This window comes from Loxodonta africana, chromosome 10, assembly GCF_030014295.1.
Source record: "Loxodonta africana isolate mLoxAfr1 chromosome 10, mLoxAfr1.hap2, whole genome shotgun sequence".
In the NCBI taxonomy this organism is placed as follows: domain Eukaryota; kingdom Metazoa; phylum Chordata; class Mammalia; order Proboscidea; family Elephantidae; genus Loxodonta; species Loxodonta africana.
Window position 1 is genome coordinate 82,042,287 of NC_087351.1, and position 22,331 is coordinate 82,064,617.

The 22,331-nt window shown below is 43.8% G+C and overlaps 1 protein-coding gene across 6 annotated transcripts in view; it reads left to right on the plus strand.

Moving 5' to 3' along the window:
* SMOC1 (SPARC related modular calcium binding 1) overlaps positions 1–22,331 on the plus strand; it is a 176,603-nt gene that overhangs the window by 76,341 nt on the left and 77,931 nt on the right. For all 6 annotated transcript variants that reach the window (XM_064292641.1, XM_064292642.1, XM_064292644.1 and 3 more), the window contains exons 2-3: positions 8,996–9,161; positions 10,259–10,371. In XM_064292641.1, coding sequence (XP_064148711.1) covers positions 8,996–9,161; positions 10,259–10,371 — 279 coding nt within the window. The remainder of the gene's footprint in view (positions 1–8,995; positions 9,162–10,258; positions 10,372–22,331) is intronic.

The window sequence follows — 22,331 nt, forward strand, 5'->3', positions numbered from 1 at the left end:
AGATTACAGCTTAGGAAAAACCCTATGGGAAGTTCTTCTCCACCCTACAGGGTTACTATGAGTCGGAATCTACTTGACAGCAACGACCCTCCATGGCAAAAGCAGCCGATCAGTCCCTTACTTTTCCAACAGGAAAGACGGATTGTTTATACGTATATCAAGTGCCTGCTCTACTTTACAAATGTGAGCAGCACACACAATATTGTGTGTTTTCTTTGGAGTCATTCACTCCCGAAGGAGAGAGGGTGGCACTGGGGGAACAATTGCAGATGCACAATTGTCCTAGTCCCTTTTGTTTGGCTTCCATGTTACACAGTCATATTTAACATTATTATTTTGTTTTCGTGGTCTTTTGCTTAGGAAAAAGGAAGGAACTCTATATGAGGATTTTTATAAAAATACTATTTCCCCCCTAGAGGGAAAGGGCTCAGTGTTTGGCTGGATAGAGGGAGAGACAGTGTGCCTTTGCCCAACACCAAAAATTTCCACCAACCGTGGCTGTTCTTGAGGCCACAACAGACTTCTGTGACCTGGGGTTCATGTCTCTGCAGGATGACTCAGATTCTTTGACTTTTGTTTGTGTGCTGAGTCAAGCAACACAGGCCACAGGCTGGGGCTGGGGATTTCTAGCCTGTACCTTCTGTCCCTTGCAACAAGAGAGGAAAAGCTGCCTTCGTTAGTTCAAACAAACTATGATGCACTCCTGGGATATCCTGGCTGTTGACATCATAAGTAATGAACTGATATCATGTCCAGCGTCAAAATGTGGAATTATTCTCACAGTCCAATTCAGTATTAGCCTGGCTCAACTAGGGAAACACTTGATTGAGGCCCACCCTTCCTCCCCTGACCTCTTGGTATGTTGTCTCTATAGCTGTGCTATGGAATACCAGAGCCACTAGCTATGTGTGGATATTAAAATCAGTTAAAATTGTTGTTGTTGGTAGTTGCCTCTGACTCATGGCGACCTCATGTACACCAGAATGAAATGTTGCCTGGTCCTGTGTCATCTTTACGATTGTTGATATGCTCCAGGCCATTGTTCTAGTCACTCTGTATTTTGTGTCGTTCCAACTTGGGGGCTCATCTTTCAGCACTACAGTGGATAATATTCTGTTGTGATCCATAGGGTTTTCATTGGCTAATTTTCTAAAGTAGATCGACAGGCCTTTCTTCTTAGTCTCTCTTAGTCTGGAAGCTCTATTGAAACCTGTTCACCATTGGTGACCCTGCTGGTATTTGAAATACCGACAACACAGCTTCCAGCATCATAGCAACATGCAAGCCACCACCATATGACAAAGTGGCAGAGGAGTGGTGGGAATTAAAACTAAACACCACTAGAAATTTAGTTCCTCACTTGCATTAGCTACATTTCAGTGCTTAATAGCCACATATGGCTTGTGGCTATTGGATTAGAACATTTCCAGCATTGCAGAAAATCCTCCTGGACTGTGTGGCTCTGTGGCATTCTAGAGTCCCTAGCATTAAGTCCTCTCTTGGTCCTGTGGTATCCTGTTCACCTGCTGTATGGGAATTGCCTGCTTGCCTGTTGTCCCCACCCTAGAGTGTCAGATCAATGAGGGCAGGAACAATGTTGGTCGTGTTTGGTTTCCTATGCTGGGCTCAGTGCCAGGCTCATCATCCACGCTGGCTTGTTGAGTCCATGAGCAGATGAACAGATGAACCTACAAGCTGGAGGAGTACCTCATCCTCGGTGTTTGTGGACCTGAAGTAATCTCTGTAGCTTCACTAGGATTGGTGTCACCCGCTGTGGTAACTCATGGTGTCACCCCCCCCCCCATGCTAATGAGCACGATATCGTAGCTAAAACACCAGAAGATTTGACGAAATCAGTGACCACAGAAACACTGGCAGCAACGAAAACCACAGCGGGTGCTCGTAGTGCATGCAGACGAAACCACGTGATTTGAAGCGTCATTGTAACTGGGCAATAATGACAGCTCTGGCGGGAGTACATTAGAAGGTTCAGAAGTGAATTACATAAAGTTTTCACCTTGAAGGTATATTGATACATGTAAGCTGGGCTTTGGAAAAAAAAAATTTTGTTGTTATGACTGACTGCAGGGTTATTTTTACAGAAAATAAGAAATTTCTGCTGCAACACTGTACAAACATTTTATAGACAGCCATTTTTCGTGTCACTTCCCCTGACAGTGTCACCTGGTGTGGTCTGAAACACTGCCCACCCAGCGATGCGACTGAATAATCCCCTGGGGCCCTGGAGGTTTGGGTGATCCTATTAGGACATAGTCATCCTGTTAAATCTCCATTTTATGGAACCCATTGCCTTTTTTGAAAACCATCAGAAACACACACCCTTTGTAAACCAGATGAGGATGCAACACCAAAGATAATTAAAGGCTTTATAATTTGGACTTCAGCAATGGCCCCGTGCTGTCTCTGAATTTTTTACGTTGCCTCAGGGATCAGTAATTTCTGGACAGGAATCTTTGGGGAGCTGTTCTGAAGCCAGGAAAGGGTCTTGGTGCGTGCAGACAGCACTCTCCCCTTGTAATTAAGCTGCTGTCTGGCACAAGCTGCTGTGCGCTGCTGTTGGTGCAGAGGAAGCCAGTTCCAAACTGAATTTATGGCCCGTAGTTCAACTGTGGAGCTCTGGTGGTACAGTGGTTAAGCACTGGGCTGTTAACCAAAAGGTCGGCTGGTCTAACCCACCAGCAGCTCCTCGGGAGAAAGATGTGGCAGTCTGTTTCCATAAAGATGACAGCCTTGGAAACACTAAGGGTGCAGTTCTATTCTGTACTATAGGGTCGCTATGAGTTGGAACTGACTAGGCGGCAATGGGTTTAGTTCAACCCCACGGTGACACCACAGCCCTCCTCTCGTGAGCTGCAGAGCGAGCAGACAACACGGCAACCTCCCTGAGTTTGACAAGCAACTTTGTCTTTCTCTCACCTTCATTTTTGGTATGTTCTTTAAAAAATTTTTTTTTTCTCTGCAGTGATGAAAAAGTATTGGAATATTGTATGGGGTGGGAATGTCTGCTTTGATTTTAATTCCAAAGAAAGAAGGTGAACAAAAACTATTGTCAGAGCATCTCTCACTTTCTGCTCAAAAGTGCCTGGAGGGCAGGACTGTCGTATTTGGATTTTAAATCTTTAGCATTTAGGGGTCTGGTACGATAGTGCAAATGCTTACAAGCTTGGCCACTAACGAAAAGGTTGGCAGTTCGATGGGGCTTTCTTCCAAGGTGCCTCTGGGTGGGTTCAAACTGCCAACCTTTTGGCTAGTAGTGGAGTGCTTAAACATTTGCACCACCCAGGGACTCCTCCATAACTTCTGTTACTTACTAATCTGTCCTCTATTTCTATGACTTTGTCTTTTCAAGACTGTCTTAGGATAAAATGTTAAGTATAAAAAACAAAACAAAACAAAAAGTTGGCAGTTCAAGACCACCCAGAGACACTTCAGAAGAAAGGCCTGGTAATCTACTTCCAAAAAAATCAGCCATTGAAAACCTTATGGAGCACAGTTCTACTCTGACACACATGGGGTCGCCACGAGTGGGAATCGACTTGATGGCAACTGGGTTTGGAACTGGACACAGTAGGCTTTTATTAAACGGTTTTTGACTTTGTGAGTCTATTTTTGCCACTAGGTCAGTGTGTCTGTTTGCAGTGTTCCTCTGTAACAATGAAAGGCAGTACAGTGTCGTGGTTAGAAGCATAGCCCTGGAGCTAGGCCATCTAGGTAAGCCTGCCAGATACTTACATGTTGTTTAATCTAGGGCAAGTTGCCTAACTTCTCTGTGCTTTGGTTTCCTCATTTGTAAAATGAGGATGGTAAGATACCCTGCCTCATAGGGTTATTGTGAAGATTAAATTAGTTAATATATCGCAAATGATATGTAATTATCGGCTGTCCCTGGTGATACAGTGGTGTGGGGCTTGCCTGCTAATCAAAAGGTCAGCGATTTGAAACCACAAGCCACTCTGCAGGAGAAAGATGTGGTAGTCTGCTCCCGTAAAGATTACAGCTTTGGAAACCCTATGGGGCAGTTCTACTCTGTCCTATAGGGTGGCTGTGAGTCAGAATCAACTCAATGGCAATGGGCTTATTATTATTATTCTACAAAGTAATTGTTGTTATTGGGTGCCATCAAGTCAATTCTGATTCATGGTGACCCTGTGTGACAGAAAAGAATTGCCCCATAGGGTTTCTTGGCTTTAAGTTTTACGGAAGCAGATCCCAAGGACTTTCTCCCTCGGAGCTGCTGGGCGGGTTCAAATTGCCAGCTTTTCTGTTAGCAGCCGCGCGTTTAACCGTTGCTCCACCAGGGCTCCTTACAGAATAATTACTCTGTTATTATTACATGACAGAATCCCTCTGAGAGCAGGGACAAGTTCTTTGGTTTTCCCAGAAGTTAGAAGGTGCAGATATTTCTGACACTGTCTGATCATGAGAATAAAGAATATGCTGCTCCTGAGGTCCTACCGATCCACATGGCAAAGGAACCGATTAAAGCAGGTGTTAAAAAGGCTTACTTCATGCAGGGAGCACAGATGTCCACTCCCAACAAGAGCATAGCCTTAGCACAGCAGTGCCTTGACTTGCTCTTGGACAGCCTTGAGGCCGCTGATTGGCCCAGAAGCCAGGGTGCAAGGGCACCAGTGCTGCCCCCTGGCCTGGCATCTGCTGCTCACCAGGGAGAAATACAGATCCAGGCTTCAGCTGCACATCCAGGCTGCAGACGGATCAGGAGGAGATCTGAGGAAACTATACATAGGGCAGAAGAGAGACTTTGAGGCTAGCTTTGCAACCAGCAACCTGAGTCCTGCCCCATCCAGGAACCTGGGGCCAGGACTTCCCAAGCCTGTCTTATTCAGTTCAACATTTGGCTTCCAAATTTTCTGTAGTGCACAGAGGGTCATGGGCTAGGCAAGGTATAGTGACAGGGTAACAGAGGGACCCAGGGTGAGAGAGAGGAGAGCCCCACCTCAGCTTCAGAGCTGACTTAAGTTCTGAGGTGGAGCTAGGACAGTAAGCTGCGGACCACCTATACCCACAGTGTAATGTCGGTATGGAGGGTGAAGGGAAGAACACGGCTTGAGAAAGGGAAAGGCCAGAGCATGGGGTTGGGGAGAGTGGCCCCAGGGATCCTCTTGGGTGACAGGAGCCTGGGGAACCAGGCCTATCACGTCATGCCAGCTGGTTTTGAGCTAATTCTGTGTGGGAAATGCCACTACAGGGATGCATCCATGCAGCAAGTAATCAAGCGCCCTGATATATGCTGGGTATGTGTTCACAGGCAAAATAGACATTATCCTTGTCTAGAGTTGGGTATTCCTTTAGTATTCAAATCATACAAATAAATTCATCATCACAACACATGTCAAGAACCCTGAAGGGCAAGTGAGGTGTCAGGGGGACCCGCCCTAATCTGTGAGAGTTCAGGAATGCTGCCTGGAAGCAATGACGTGAGCCGAGATCGGAAGTAGGGGTGGGAGGGAAGGAAGAAGGAACAGCATGTACAAAGGCCTGGAGGTAGGACAAAATGCAGCTCATGAAAAGTGGAAACAGGCCAAAAGGCCTGACCAGGAATGAGCAAGGGGGAGAACAGGGCAGTAGGGGCTGAGGCCAGAGAGGGGCTTGGGGTTAAATTCTGCCAGGCCTGGGAGACTACGTGAAGCAAGTTGTGTTTTTCCTGATGGGCAGAGGCACACCACTCAAGGATTTTGAGCAGGGGAGCTGCCCTGTGCAGGGGTTGGGTTGTGGATGACACTGCCTCCTCCTGCTGCCCTGGTCAGCTCATCCGCCCACAGTGTGGCAGGCTGGCACGGGGTGGGCATCCCCAATGTGACTTTGTGTATTATTTTATCCTGAACACTGCACTCAGGAGACACATTCAGGTCACTTCCCTTTGGCTTTGGCCAGGTCTCAGGTTTAATGTATGAATGTGGGAGCCCAGGAATCTGAAGAGAGGGCCAAGTTAACTGTTCATCTTGAAAAGGCCCAGGTAGTGGTTTCAGTCCTCAGCTGTACCGTCCCTGTGCTGACCAGCCAGCACCCAGACAGGAGGTCAAGGTAGCAGAAGGGACAGGCATTATACCTGAGATGTGATCTGTGTATTAATGGACAGGTGTGGACTCTCTTAGAATCTGGCCAATGTACAGTGTGTATTTCCAATGCTCCCTTGCTGTTCTGGAAAAAGGTGAGCCACTTCTCATCTGTTTGCTTCACAAAAAAAAGGCCTGCAAATGCATCTGAAACAGAGGAACATGTTTGCTGAGGTTGTAGTTGCACTTTCCCTAAGTCTCTATGAGCTTGGTGTGATGGTTCAGTCAACTCTAGCATTACCAGCTGCCTGATGTTTGCTTATGCCATTGCTGTGTATCATTACTGTGGGATATTCATGTCCTCAACCAAACAGTATAGATGAAGAGCCTTCAGTGTGCCCAGGGCTCTCCTGTAAGGAGGTAGATAAGAGTAGACCCAATTCTCAAGGCCCATGCAGTCTAATCATGGGTTATTAAACAGAAGCTCATGGATCATATGTCCCAATTATTATTTTCCAAAGGCATTCGACTGTGTGGATCATAACAAACTATGGATAACACTGTGAAGAATGGGAATTCCAGAACACCTAATTGTGCTCATGAGGAACCTTCACATAGACCAAGAGGCAGTTGTTCAGACAGAACAAGGGGATACTGACTGGTTTAAAGTCAGGACAGGTGTGTGGCAGGGTTGTATTCTTTCACCATACGTATTTAATCTGTATGCTGAACAAATAATATGAGAAGCTGGACTATATGAAGAAGAACGGGGCATCAGGATTGTAGGAAGACTCATTAACAACCTGCGTTAAGCAGATGACACAACCTTGCTTGCTGGAAGTGAAGAGGTCTTGAAGCGCTTACTCATGAAGATCAAAGACCAGAGCCTTCAGTATGGATTACACCTCAACATAAAGAAAACAAAAATCCTCACAACTGGACCAATGAGCAACATCATGATAAATGGAGAAAAGATTGAAGTTGTCAAGGATTTCATTTTACTTGGATCCACAATCAACAGCCATGGAAGCAGCAGTCAAGAAATCAAATGATGCATTGTATTGGGCAAATCTGCTGCAAAGGACCTCTTCAAAGTGTTGAAGAGCAAAGATGTCACCCTGAAGACTAAGGCGTGCCTGACCCAAGCCATGGTATTTTCAATGGCATCATATGCATGTGAAAGCTGGAAAATGAATAAGGAAGACCAAAGAAGAGTTGACGCCTTTGAATTGTGGTGTTGGCGAAGAATATTGAAATATACCATGGATTGCCAAAAGAATGAACAAATCTGTCTTAGAAGAAGTACAACCAGAATACTCTTTAAAAGCAAGGATGGCGAGACTGGGCCTTACATACTTTGGACATGTTGTCAGGAGGGATCAGTCCCTGGAGAAGGACATCATGCTTGGCAGAGTACAGGGTCAGCGGAAAAGAGGAAGACCTTCAACGAGGTGGATTGACACGGTGGCTGCAATGATGGGCTCAAACATAACAACGATTGTGAGGATGGCGCAGGACCGGGCAGTGTTTCGTTCTGTTGTGCATAGGGTCACTATGAGTTGGAACCGACTCGACGGCACCTAACAATAACAACTGTATTCTATAGTTGTTACCAGCAGTTCATTGATAAAGGGGTTCATGTCAAATAAATTTGAAGATGCTTCATAGTATATGCCTCTTGATCTGGTTATCTATAGCTGTGTAACAAACTACCACAAAAGTCAGTGGCTTAAAACAACAGTTTATTATTATATCTCACAGTTTTGTGTGTTGATTGGGCTCAGTTGACCGGTTCTCACTTGGGGTCTGTCACACAGTTATTGACTTTCATCACAGTAAGCTGCAGTCAGGTAGCAGTTGGACTCATCTGAAGGCTTCTTCCTTCACATGTCTTTGTGCCTGGGTTGGTTGAACATTTCTCCCTCCACATGGTTTCTCCAAATGGCTAGCTTGGGCTTCCTCATAGCATGGTGGTTTCAGAGTTGTTAGGCTTCCTACATGGTGGCTGGATTCCCCCAGAGTGAGTGTTGCAAGGTCTCAGAGGAAGCTACAGGGCTTCTTATGACTTAGCTCAGAAGCCCCAGAACATCACTTCAATAACGTGTTTATTGGTCAAGCAAGTTACTGAGACCGGTGGAGAGTCACGAGGAGGGAATTAGACTTCCCTGCTCAATGGGAGAAGTAGTGCATAATTTGCTAGACCTCTCATAGATTCACAGTGCCTATGAATGTATCAAATGTGTCTGAGAAGTCCTGCAGTAAAGAAACTTGTATAACCCAGCATTTCCCAAGCTGGTTATTACTGGTTTGGTTTTATTTAAATCATTAAATCCCTTTTTCCCAGAAAATCCCATCACTAGTATTCTGCCAGAGAGCAGTGACTGGAAATTGCATAGGCATAGATTTGGGCTCAATACTACTTTTAAACAAATAAGTCTTCCCCCAAATAGAATTTGATATTGATAGTGAGTTCTTAATCTGGGGAAATACCCAAATAGGGCTCCCATAGACAAAGAGGCAGAATGCCTGAGTGATTAAGGCTCTGAGTTTTACCTCCAACAAATCTAGGTTTAAATCCAGCCTCCACTTATTTAGTAGCTATGTAACAATGAGCAAGTTACCTCTCCATGTGTTTTAGTTTCCTTGTCTACAAGATTGTTTCTGTTTCATAGGGTCGATGTGAGCACTAGTGAGATCCTGCATGTGAATTACTTAGCACAGTTAATTAGCATGTTCAGTCAATGTCAGACACCATTATTGTTCTTACGGTGTGGAGAGGATGCCCTCTTTGGTTAGACTTTGTGGTCGTTCAATTCCTTTCCACGTCTAGATTCTTATACCTTTGGGTCTATTCAGGACTTGCTTTCTGAGAGCAAGCCAGCATTGTCAGTCATGGACTCACCCTCAACGTTTCTTGCAAAAGTAACCTTTATCCCTTTCATTTTTTTCCAACCTAGTTCCTAATAAGTGACCGTGACCCTCAGTGCAACCTCCACTGCTCCCGGACTCAACCCAAACCCATCTGTGCCTCCGATGGCAGGTCCTACGAGTCCATGTGTGAGTACCAGCGAGCCAAGTGCCGAGACTCGACCCTGGGTGTGGTCCATCGGGGTAGATGCAAAGGTGAGTGCAGGTACTTTCGTCCCAACTAGAAGAGGCTCCTGGGCACCCAGCTCCCTGCTCTGTGCATTTCCCGTGGGCCCTCAGAATGAGTTTCTCCATTTGGTTTGCTACCTTATCCCCCGACCCTTTCCATCAGGGATCAAGGAAAGGAAGATTGGTCTGCCTGAAGGAGTGAGCACTTTGAACCACTGCCATCAAGCTACGGCTTAGAGACATGTGCTGCTATCCGGCTAGTGACTTTTGGGTGGCAAGGCGCTGTTGCTGGCTCCTGTATAGCGATCCCAAATTGTCGGCCCACAGATGTGTTTTGTTTGGTCTGCTCACATGTTTAAAAACATTAAAAATAATTGAGGCAACACTTAAAAATTGGGAGATTAAATATAAAAATCTTTTTTTTGTGTGTGCTTCTCTTGAAAAATGGGAAGTTCTGGTAATGTTAGGCCTGTGTTGCTGAAAGGCAACAAATGGCTAGAGCTGAGTAGCAGGCACCTGCTTTAGCAGGAAATGTATTCTTTAGTTTGCCACAGTCCTCACCACTCCCTAAGGTCTCTCAGAACCAGGTTCCATTCTTCCCATACCCAGCCCACTTCTCTAATGTGTAGTACCTTCCTGAGCCCTGCAGATGTTTGAGTTTATGACACTGGACTGCTTAGGAATTATGGGATGCTTAGTAGGCTGCCTGCGCTAGGGTGTTTGATTTCTCAAAGAAAATACTTGCAATTATTGAACTATAAAACATCTGTGGGATCTCATGGGCTTATTAGTTTTTTGTTGTTGTTGTTGTTTTTAATAAGTCCAGTGAAAAATTCTGGAAGTGGAATTTTCTTCCCCCTGGTTGGGGGGTGGGAGTACTTGGTAGAAAAAATAGGCAAACCCCCCCCACATACAGACTTTTCTAACATTGGAAGGGATATGACACTGAGCATCAGTCACGAGCCAATGCCCCTTTATAGTTAGAAAGGCCCGTGGATTGCCTGTGGGCTCACCACAGGTGGAGTGGTTTCTCTCAGCATTCCTAGAACTGGACAACCATTTTGTCACATGGCTCCAGTGTGGAATCCAAGTGAAAAATGAAATATGCTCCTCTCCCCTTTTAGATGCTGGCCAGAGCAAGTGTCGCCTGGAGCGGGCTCAAGCCCTAGAGCAAGCCAAGAAGCCCCAGGAGGCCGTGTTTGTGCCAGAGTGTGGTGAGGACGGCTCCTTTACCCAGGTGAGGCCTTGGCCAGTCCCCTCAGGGTTGGTTCCTGGATTGAGGTGGGAGGAGAAGGGAGGATGTCCTGAGGGCGTGAGGGCTGCTTCACTTTCTGGGAAACAGCTAAGTCAGTGGCTCTTCGGCTCCCCTCTGTGCTAACTTCTAGTGCCTGCCTCCCTCCTTCCTGGTCCTCCACGCAATCCCTTGCCAACTGGCAGTGTATCCTGCAAAGATGCGTGGAACTCTGAGCCAGGAAACTGGCATGGCTTGTCCCCATCCTCCCTGCTGGCTGTCTCCTCCAAGGGCCAGGCCTGCGCTTTTCTCTTCTGTTAAATGCGGGCTGATTATTTTTTCGTATCCCTGCCAGTTTCCATGGGCAACCTCGTTATTCCCTTCACTGTTTATGGCTACCCCTCTGTACTTCTCTCCTTCCTACCCCCAGTCCTTAATGAAGCAATGTTGTTTTTGAGTACAACTTGCACCATTATTCTTGCAGTGTGCATATTTGTGTGTGTGTGTCCATGTGTGTGTACACATTTATATGTGTGCATGTGTGTATACATACATGTACATGTGTGTATGTGAGCATGTGCTTGTGCATGCACACGCATGTGTATGCGAGCTCTCGGATTTTAAAATTTCTTTTCAGACAGTCCCATCTTTCTTCCTCCATGGCCTTCTGGTTGGTTAGTGCTTTGTGTAAAAATAAGGCCGATGACGTTGATGTTGGCACAGATTATTTCTAAAACACAGGCAGCAGTGGGACAATAAGGTGCTCCTTGTAACAGGTTGCTTCCTCCTACACCAGTCATGTGTGCCTGCAGGTGGAGGTGTAGCTTGGGAGGTGGGAGCCTTCCTCCAGAGCCAGGACTTTGTGCTGGCTGGATGGAGGCTCTGTCTTGATGCAAGTGGGGAAGGTCACTAGACAAGAATGAGCTTAGCCAAGCGGTTGGGGATAGTCCTGGTGCCAACAACTCCCTTTGTGAGTTGGATAGAGTGGTATTTGAGGGAATCCCACCATCTCAGAGCCAGAGGTAGAGCTTCAAGGTTTTAAAGCTTCCTTGTAAGTCAGAATCAATGGGGCAAAGGGTATAGGCTGGTCTTCGTCTGACAGGTTTCAGGTTTCATTCTGTGCTGGGCCAAGGAGATTGTTGATTTCCAGCTGAATGCCTGTTGGGGCAGAAATGTGGAAGGGTGGTAGGGTAGGGATTGGGTGTCCGTATTTTTAAAAGTTTCACTGCTGATTAAAATATGAAATAAGAATTGAGATCCACTGGGTTAAACTAACCTTGGTGCTGACTCTACAAGAGGTGCTTTTTATTCATTTTCTCACTGAAACCTCACTATAAGCCTGGAAGGTAGGTGTTACTATCCTCATTTTATAGATAATGGGACAATAGTGGGGCACTGACTGACAAAGGTGGGATTCAAGCCTAGATCCCTCTAACTACAAAGCCCTCCAAAACCCTCCATATTCTGCCACTCTCTGAACCCGTGGGTTTAAAGGAGGCTTTGAAGTGTGGTCTAAAAGAAGGCAGTGTAGTGCCATGGTCAACGTGCAGATCCTGGAGCCAACTGCTTGGGTGTGAATCCCAGCCTCATCACCTTCAGCAAGTCACTGGACTTCTCTGGATCTCATTTTCCTTATCTGAAAAGTGGAGGTAACAGTAGCTGGCCTCATAAGGTTGGGATGAGGATTAAATGAATTGAAACATTCGAAACACTTAGGACAGTGCCTGATTCAAATAAATGCTGTATAAATATTGTCATTATCATGATCATTACTCCTGTCTCTACTGTGATTCTACAACTCAGATATTTCCAAGATTTTATGGATGATGTCCCTTAAGGAAAAAAAAAATGTCTTTTTCTTTTTGTTATTTGTATTGTTGTAAAACATATATATAACACAGAATTTGCCAAGTCAACATTTTTCACTTGTGCAATTTAGTGATATCAATTACATTAATCATGCTGCGCAATGGAAAAGCTCTTTGTTGAAACTTCCGAAGTTTGAAGATTGATGAGCTCTCTCAGTTTATTATTTATTCTAGTCAAAAGAGCGCGGGTGATCTTTGCACACCTACTTGAACCCGCACTTTTGAGAATTCCCGGATGCAAGAAGAAAATAAGACCTCTCTTGGCTTAGTCTGGGGCTGAGACGGGGTAAAGGTAATAGAGAGGAGGGCAGAGTCTCTGGCAGTCATTTTTTCCTTTCTTGAGGCTTGTGTAATCCTGAGTGTGTTGCTTATGAAAATGGTTGACCCCTGCCCTCCCAATTCTGAAGCGTCTGCTGCCTCGTGACACACAGCTTTTGTTTTGGCCAGGCAAGGGTGGCCAGGTGTTATTTGCTGGGGGAAAGGAACTTCCAAATTAGTCCAGGCTGAATTGCTAAATGAGGGGGGCCTTCAAAGTTCAGCAAAGGTTGTATAGACAGTCAAGGACTGCCTGGTTTGTTTGACATCCTAAGCACTGCCATGTGTCTGCAGGCTTGATGCAGGCTCACCCCAGTGGGCAGCCAGAAGCCAGAGCCTTAGCCCATCTCGATGAAAATGATTGAAATGTATGTGCCTTTTTCCTTGATCAAAGACACTGCAATAACTTCACAAAACGAGGCTGCCTCTTTGAGTGTGCTTCAGTCCCACTGACAGGCTGCCAAAACGCCAGGAGACAAATGCTCTTTCCCTTTCCTAGCTGCCACCGTCACTTAGCTGGGCCTTTTTTTTTTTAAAGACCAAAACCCAGAGAGAAGCTAGGTTGCTTTACCATTCTTTAGAATATCCACATACACACAATAGTATATTTTAGCCCTGTGAATTATTTCCCAGGAACCCGCTCTTGAAGTTTATGGAGGGAGTGATGGGATCTTAATGGGGTTGGATTTGTCTAGGATGAGACACAGCTTGGGACCACATGACTGAGTTGCCTTTAATGGGGTTCATGTGGGACTCAATGGTGTCTGTTCTTTTCCTTTGTCCTCTTCCCTCCCAACCCCATCATTTATGGATGATGCTACTTAAAGGAAAAAAATGCTCTTTGTTGAAACTCCCCATGTTTGACAATTGATGAGCACTCTCAGTTTATTAGTTTTTCTAGTAAAAAGAATACAGGCCGTCTTTGTGTATGTATATATATACATATATATATGTATTTGAAACTGTACTTTGAGGATTCATGTATGGGGGAAGAAAATAAGGCCTAGTGGCTCAGTGGTTAAGTGATCGGGTGCCACCCAAAAGGCTGGCAGTTTGAACACATTCAGTGACTCTGTGGGAGACAGACCTGGTGATCTGTTTCTGTAAAGATTACAGCCTGGAGAACCCTAGGAGACAATTCTACTCTGTCACATGGGTTACTATGAGCTGGCAACTACTCGATGGCATGCAACAACAACAAAAACTTAGCTTAGGTTGAGGTTGAGACAGGGGTAAAAGTAATAAGAGGGAGGGCAAAGTCTGTGGCAACCCCGCCCCAGCTCACACAGGAGCGTGACTTCTTCCTGGTAAAGCAGTGATTCTAAACCTGTGCATTAGATTTCATCAGATTTTTAAAAGCCTTGATACCTAGGCCACCTCCCAGACTATTTAATCAAATTCCGGGAGTGGGACCAGACATCTTATATGTTAAGGCTCCCGGGTGATTCTAATGTTTGGTCAAAATTGCGAACCATTTATAAGGGCTTCATCATTCTTGTTTCTCGATTATATCACTGGAATGTGGAGTTGAGGCTCTTTGGTAATCTGTTGAGGAAGACCAGGCACCATGGGTTTTCACCTTTGCAGTGGTTTTATCTGTTTTTCCTTCTGGGTATCAGGAACATACATGGCGACATCTGTTCTAACAAGTCCTCTGCCATGCGGTTGTCTAGTGCCCAGGCTGGTTAACTGAAATCTCAGCCACAGTGGCAGGATGTTGGATGCCACCACCAGGAAATGGTGGCTGGAACTTGTCAAGGCATATGCATTGCTGAATAATGATGGGCACTCTTTACTGTTTACACCTCAACATAAAGAAAAAAGAAAAAATCCTTACAGCTGGACCAATAAGCAACATCATGATAAATGGAGAAAAGATCAAAGTTGCCAAAGATTTCATTTTACTTGTATCCATGATCAACACCCATGGAAGCAGCAGTCAAGAAATCAAACGATGTATTGAATTGGGCAAATCTGCTGCAAAAGACTTATTTAAAGTGTTAAAGAGTGAAGACGTCACTTTGAGGACTAAAGTGTGCCTGATACAAGCCATAGTATTTTCAGTCGCCTCATATGCATGTGAAAGCTGGACAATGAATAAGGAAGACTGAAGAAGAATTGATGCCTTGGAATTATGGTGTTGGCCAAGAATATTGAATATACTGTGGTGTGCCTGAAGAACAAACAAATCTGTCTTGGAAGAAGTACAGCCAGAAGTTCTAAGTACCTTAGAAGTGAGAATGGCAAAACTTTGTCTCATGAAATTTGGACATATTGTCATGAGAGACCAGTCCCTGAAGAAGGACATCATGCTTGGTAGAGGGTCAACAAAAAAGAGGAAGACCCTCAATGAGATGGACTGACACAGGGGCTGCAACAGTGGGCTCAAACATAGCAACGGATGTGAGGATGGTGCAGGACCAGGTGGTGTTTCCTTCTGTTGTACATAGGGTCACTATGAGTCTGAATTGACTTGACAGCACCTAACAACAACAACAGCCCTTTGCTGAGGACTCCCTAGGTGCCAGGCGCTAAGTTTTACATCCATTAATCTTCACTATTTTTTTTTTTTTTTATAGCCTTTTCAGGAAACCCTGGTGGTGTAGTGGTTAAGTGCTACAGCTGCTAAATGAAGGGCTGGCAATTTAAATCCACCAGGCACTCCTTGGAAACTCTATGGGGCTGTTCTACTCTGTCCTATAGGAATTGACTTGACCACAATGGGTTTTTTACAGCCTTTTGAGTAGTTACTATAAATATTAGTAAATATTCCTTATTTTCAAAGGAAAACTGAGTTTCAGAGGGGTTCATTAACTGGTTCAAGGTCACTCAGCTAGAGAGAATTTGTACCAGGCCTGCCTAATTTCAAAGCCTGAGCTGGCAACCTTTTTGCTCTACAAAAGTGGCCTTGATGCATATGTAATTAATTTAGTCAGCATTGTTTTTCTGGAAATCCCCTCTCTCGGCTGGTGACCAATCAATCAAACAAACATTGGGGAGGGGGGAAGTCCTTTTTATTATGGAAATTTTCAAATATACAAAAAAGTAGAAATAATAGCATAATGAGCTCCATGTACCCATCACCCAGCTTCAGCAATGATTAACATGTGGCCAATTCTATTTCATCTTTTCTCCTTTTCATCTCCCATCTCCAACTGGGTTACTCTATAGCAAATCCCAAACACAATATCTTTTTATCCCAAGGAAATATTTTTGAGTCCCACTATGTTCTGGGCTATGTGCTGATTGTTCTAGGGAGCCGAGAAATACTGTGACTTCTTCCTCAGGGAGCTTATATGTAGAAAAGGTACTGAAACATGTGATAAAGTAACTAGAATGCAAGTCCATACATGTACAACCGATTATACTTCAAAAGGGCATTTACAAGTCTGCTATTTGGAATTCTGAATGCATTTCACCATAGAGAAAAATGCATACAAATTCAAAGTTTCTGAACATAAAGACACCTAAAAAATCAAAAGGCAGATAACACACTTTAGCCCGTATGACAAAGGGCTATTTACTTAATATAGAAAGACACTTTACAAATCAGTAAGAAAAAGATCCTAGTAGAAAGGTGGCCAAGAGATGTCAACAAACAGGTCACACAGTAACATTAGTCAATAAGTGAATATGGATGATGGTGCTCTACATTCATAATTAAAGAAACACAAATTAAAACAATGATGTACCATTTTGCTTACCAAATTGGTAAAAACTGGAAAAAGAGAATAATATTCAGGGTTGGGTGAGGGAAAAGGCTACCCCTACGTGGCAGTTGGGAGAGTAAATTGGCACCGACTTTTTAATGGGATAATTTTGCAATATGGGTCAAAAGGTCTTTCATTGTGTCCACATTTTGAGCCTGCGACCCCACTTCTAGGAATTTATTCTAAGGAAATAATTAAAAATGTGTGAAAATATTTAGCCACAAGGATTTCCACCTAAGTTCTGTATGTAATAGCAAAAATTTGGAAACAACCTAAATATTTAACAAATAGGAATTGCTGAAACAAATTATGACATAGCCGTATTATGCAGCTAGTAAAATGGTGTTGAAGAGACTTATTTTATGTATGTACGTATGTATGTTAGGGACTTAATTAATCAAATAGTTAAAATAGAAAAGTTACGCACACTCTGTTAAAAAAAAAATATTCTGACAATACAGAACCATGTAAGGATGAAAGTGCAAGTCACTCAGTGATTTCACCACCCCATAATAGTGACAATTAAGCATATAGCCATCTAGGGTTTTTTTTCTTCATGTACATTTATTATCATTATTTAAGACAAAAATGGTATAATGTTTTATACCATTTTATAACATTATTCTTGATCTAATTATACCAAAACCAAACCCATTGCTGTTGAGTCAATTCTGACTCATAGCGACCCTATAGGACAGAGTAGAACTGCCCTGTAGTGTTTCCGAGGAGCACCTGGTGGATTCAAACTGCTGACCTTTTGGTTAGCAGCCATAGCACTTAACCGCTATGTTACCAGGGTTTCCAATCTAATTATATTGTGGATTTATTCCCAGGTTAATTACATGTAACTCCACCTTTCTCTCTTGTTTTTAAATGGCTACACAGCATTCCATTGTATGGATGTTGTCATGGATTGAATTATGTCCCCCGCCCCAAATATATGTCAACTTGGTTAGGCCATGGTTCCCGGTATTCTGTGGGTGTCCTCCATTTTGTGATTGTAATTTTATGTTAAAAAGAATTAGGGTGGGGTCGTAACACCACCCTTACCCAGGTCACATCCCTGATCCAAAGTAAAGGGAGTTTCCCTGGGGTGTGGCCTGCACCACCTTTTATCTCAAGAGATAAAAGGAAAGGGAAGCAAGCAGAGAGTTGGGGACCTCATACCACCAAGAAAGCGATACCAAGAGCAGAGCGCGTCCTTTGGACACTGGGTCCCTGCGCCTGAGAAGCTCCTTGACCAGGGGAAGATTGAGGACAAGGACCTTCCTCCAGAGGCGACAAAGAGAGAAAGCCTTCCCCTGGAGCTGATGCCCTGAATTTGGACTTGTAACCTACTAGACTGTGAGAAAATAAATTTCTCTTTGTTAAAGCAATCCACTTGTGGTATTTCTGTTTGGGCAGCACTAGATGACTAAAAGAGATGTATTGTGAATTCTGGCAATTTGGGGGTTAAATTTTCAGAAGTTGAATATTGGGTCAAAAAGACATGTACTTTTTAAAGGCATTTGATGCTGACTGCCAAATTGCTCTCCGTAAGTGCTGAGCAACAAACAAGGTGGCTGATTAGTGGTTGTTATCAGACACATTTCCAAGCCATTTTAATTTTTTTGTGTGTAGATGAATTGCAGTACTAATGGTACTGTAGAACACAAAATATCATTCATAATGCTACCTCTATGTGAAAAATGTATTGTGTTTCCCGTCTTTCAGCTGCACATGCCAGGAACAACAATCTTTCTTGATATAGCTCTGTCTGGCACTAACGCCTTTCTCATTTTCACTTGTTCTAATCTCTGTTCCCCAACCAATGCACACATATACATACTTTTAAAAGATTTCCTGAGGTAATCTTCTTGCATATAAAAACTCTAATGCCTTTTTGATTATGTTTTATTCTGAAATTGAAAGCCCCCCCCCAAAAAAAACTTTGTGACTTTTTGGCAAAGACAGTGGGAACTCTTGTCAACGTTTCTACAGTTCTTATTTCTGTATTTCCTCATTTCCTAAGTGCCTGGGGTTGAACTATGAGTCAGGTCTTGATGTTCCTTTTTAGTAATTCCTCTCCCCTCTGTCTCCAGCCTTCTCAGTATAGAGTTGCTTTTTCCTGAAGCCACCTCTGTAGGCTGGAGTTGTGTGACTAACTTGCCTTGGGAACACCTTGGCTTATTGTCTGTACTCCCTCTTCAGAATCTCAGCAGGTTCCTGAAGGTATCAATGCTTTGCATGGACTGTGAGCCTTTGTTGACCTGGGCTGATTAAACACTGGTGGGCTGGAGAGCTGCACATTCTCACAGGGCGGAAAGGATTTGTTTCATACTTGATGAGTCTAGACGTCTAAAAAGAGTCCAGGGCTATGGTCCTTCTTGTCTTAATGTGGAGAAATCTTACTTGGAGCAACAGGTAACAGGTAGAGCAACTGGCTGAGGACTCTGTGGGTAAACTACTGAGACCCTGGGTATATCGCAAACTGGAGTGTTCCTGAGCTTCTCCAGCCTAGATGGTCCCTTTGGATGCCCCCAAACAAAGTCAGCTCTGTACCAGTCAGTGGATGATGCCGCTGCTTTAGGCCCCCTCAGCCTTCTGTGGCATGGATAATGCCAACTTTTTTTTTTTTAAAGCAGTCACACTGTTAAAAATTCAAGCCCATCCTTTATGTATAGACAGCATGAACAAATGGTAAATGGATCCACTGTTGGTCAAGTTGTTACTCCCCCCCCCCTTTTTTTTTAAAGTGCTAAATAAATTTGGTTAGGTCCTGGTGGCACAGTGGTTAAGTATTTGGCTGCTAACCAAAAGGTTGGCAGTTAGAATCTAGCAGCCGCTCAGTTCTACTCTGTCCTGTAGGGTCGCTTTCTGCTGTGTCCAGAGTATCTTACTAAGTGCCTTACACATGTTTTTCATTGAATTGCTTTTGTTCCAGACAACTAGATATTGCTCGTGATAATTTATAATAATACCCACTATTTAGAACATAGTTGCAGCTTAGCAAATGCTAGTTTTCTTTCTTTTTAGGTCTCAATTTGCTTAACTGTAAAATGGGAGAGTTGAACTAGTTCAGGGGTCAGGAAACTATGGCCTGTGGGCCAGCCATATGTTTTTATATATTTTTTAACAGCTTTATTGAGATATAATTTATATAGCATAAAATTCACCCATTTAAAGTATACAGTTCAGTGATTTTTAATATAGTCTCAACATGCAATCATCATTGCTATCTAATTTCAGAACATTTTCATCACCCCAAAAAGAAACCCTATGTAGTTGGCTCTCCATATCCACGGATTCCACATCAATGGATTCAACCAAAACATGTGTTAAAAAAAAAAAAAAGCTCCAAAAAGCAAAACTTGAATTTGCCATGCTAGCACTAAGCTAAATCCACATGAATGAAGTGATGTGTAGGCACCCCCTGCTATAGCCTCCCGACATTTTACAGGTCCTCAGTCTCTCTCCAGTGCTCGTTGTATGAGCATTGTTTGCCTTTCATCTCGTTCATTCGCTACTTGAGTTGCGTGCACTCTTTGTTTCTCTGAAAAAATGGCTCCTAAAAAGCAATCCCTCAAGGGCTAAGTGTGAGGGAGTCGAGGAAAGCGAGGGGAAGGACTTTAAGGGGAGTAAGGAATGGCTGGAGCCCTGGTAGCACAGTGGTTAAGAACTATGGCTGCTAACCAAAACGTTGGCAGTTCGAATCCACCAGAAGCTCCTTGGAAACTCTATGGGGCAGTTCTACTCTGTCCTTAGAGTTACTGTACCACTACAGCCTCAAGAACTTCAAGAGCACAGGAGAATCGGCATCAGCTCCAGAAGAAAGAGGTCCGGAAACTCATAGAAGACAAAGACTACATTCCAGAGCAAGTCTTCAATTGTATATAACATTTACATTGTATTAGGTATGATAGGCAATCTGGAGATGATTTAAAGTGTATGGAAGATGTGTGTAGGTTATATGCAAAAATGATGCCATTTTATATATGGGACTTGAACATTTGGGGATTTTGGTATCCGTATTCATTAGTTTGAGTCGGAATCCACTCGATGGCAGTGCGTTTGGTTTTTGGTGGGGTATTCATTAGTTGAGAGACATTTGAGTTATTTTCTTTTTTTGCTATTATGAATAATATGAACACTTATGAACAAGTTTTTGCGTGGATATATGGTTTCAACTCTCTCCGTGTATAGCTGGAGTGGAATTACTGGTTCATGTGGTAACTATAAATTTAACCTTACGAGGAACTGCTGAACCGTTTTCTACAGTGGCTGTAGAACAATGTGCAATGTACACGTGTCCCAGTTTCTCCAGATCCTCACCAGTACTTATCATTGTCTGTCTTTTTCGTCCTAGCTGTCCTAGTGGATGTGATATAGCAGTATCTCACTGTGCTTTTGATTTGCACTTCCCAGTGGCTAATGATGTTGGACATCTTTTCATGTGCTTCTTAGCCATTTGTATACCTTCTTTGGAGAAACGTCTATTCAGATTCTTTGCCCATTTTTAAATTCAGTTATTTGTTTTTATATTCTTGAGTTGTGGGAGTTCTTTATGTATTCTAGATTAAAGTCCCTTATCAAATATGATTTAAAAATGTTTTCCCCCATTCTGTGGATTGTTTTTCCACTTTCTTATGGTGTCTTTTGAAGGAAAAACATTTTTTAATTTTGATGAAGTCCAGTTTATCTATTTTTTCTTCTGTTGCTTGTGCTTTTAGTGTCATATCTGAGAAATCACTCCTGAATCCAAGGTATCAAAAATTTAATGTATGTTTTCTTCTGAGAGTTTTATGGCTTTAGCTCTTACATTTAGGGCGATGATCCATTTCGTGTTGATTTTTGGGCATAGTGTGATCCAACTGATACCTGGGCTTCAGTGTCCTTGGTTTGCTATTTGCAAAGGAAAGGAAAAGAAAGGTGGAGAGAGAAAGAGCGCAAAGTAAAAACCGAAACCAAACTCATTGCCATTGAGTTGATTCCGACTCACGGCAACCCCATCTGTAACAGAGTAGAACTGAGCTCCGTAGGACTTTCTTGGCTGTAATGTTTATGGAAGTCTTTCTTCCACTGTGCCGCTGCGTGGCTTCAAATTGCCAATCTTTAGGTTAGCGGTCAAGCACAAGTCATTGGCACCGCCCAGGGACCGGACCCTTTTAGAATGCAGATTAGGGGTGGGAAACTCTCTAATCACCAAAGGTGAGGCTTATATATGCTTGAAAGCTCTCAATCTTTGGCAAGCTAAAACATCTTTGCATCTGCAACCAGATAAGAAATTTCTTTAACAAATTAGAAACTGTAGGTTTTGAGCACGCTGGAGCCTCCAAGGAGTCGTGTTGCCGACTGTCTGAGTCAGGCATTTTGCTTGTGCTTGCTCCTCTCCCCACACTGACGTATCCACTGTGGTCACTGAAGTTTTCAGCACATCAAGTTCTGGGAAGATGCAGAAGATGGAGACCTGGTAAGCAGCAGCCAGCAGCCGGCTTCCAGAGGGGGCTCCACTTCATGCCTTCCTTTGGATGGTCTAGGTGGCATATAATTTGTAATGAGTAAGCATTTTTTTTAAGCATTTTGCAGCCATGAAAGTAAATTTATCAATGATGGCAGGGGCGGAGCTTGACCCATTCACGTGCAGGAAGGACTTGTCTAACAAGTAACTTGTCCAATTGCTCATCCATGGTGGGACCCACCACTCGCATCTTTTCAGTGGGAGAACAGATGGCCTGTGGGTCACCCATCAGGTGCAGGGAAGTGCAATAAGATGAGGGAGTATGGAGCATACTTTGTGCTCAGAACACTGTATCCGTTGTGTTGTTTGGGATCTGACTACCCCAAACACTTCTCTGTCCGACTCTTCAGTGGCTTTTCTCCAGCCGAAGGGCCACTGGGCATCCTCTCCTGGATTGGCTGGCATCATCTGCTGCGGAGCAAGCACACAGGGTCTGGGTGCTTCCAGCTGGGCGTCAGAGCTCCCTGCAGCCCTTGCGATTCTGTCCCTACATTTTGTCTATTGTGGAAATGAAAGGAGTGAGCACTGGGTGGTATCTGCAGCTGCTCTTCTGTAAGGGAGTGTGGATGGGGGTGG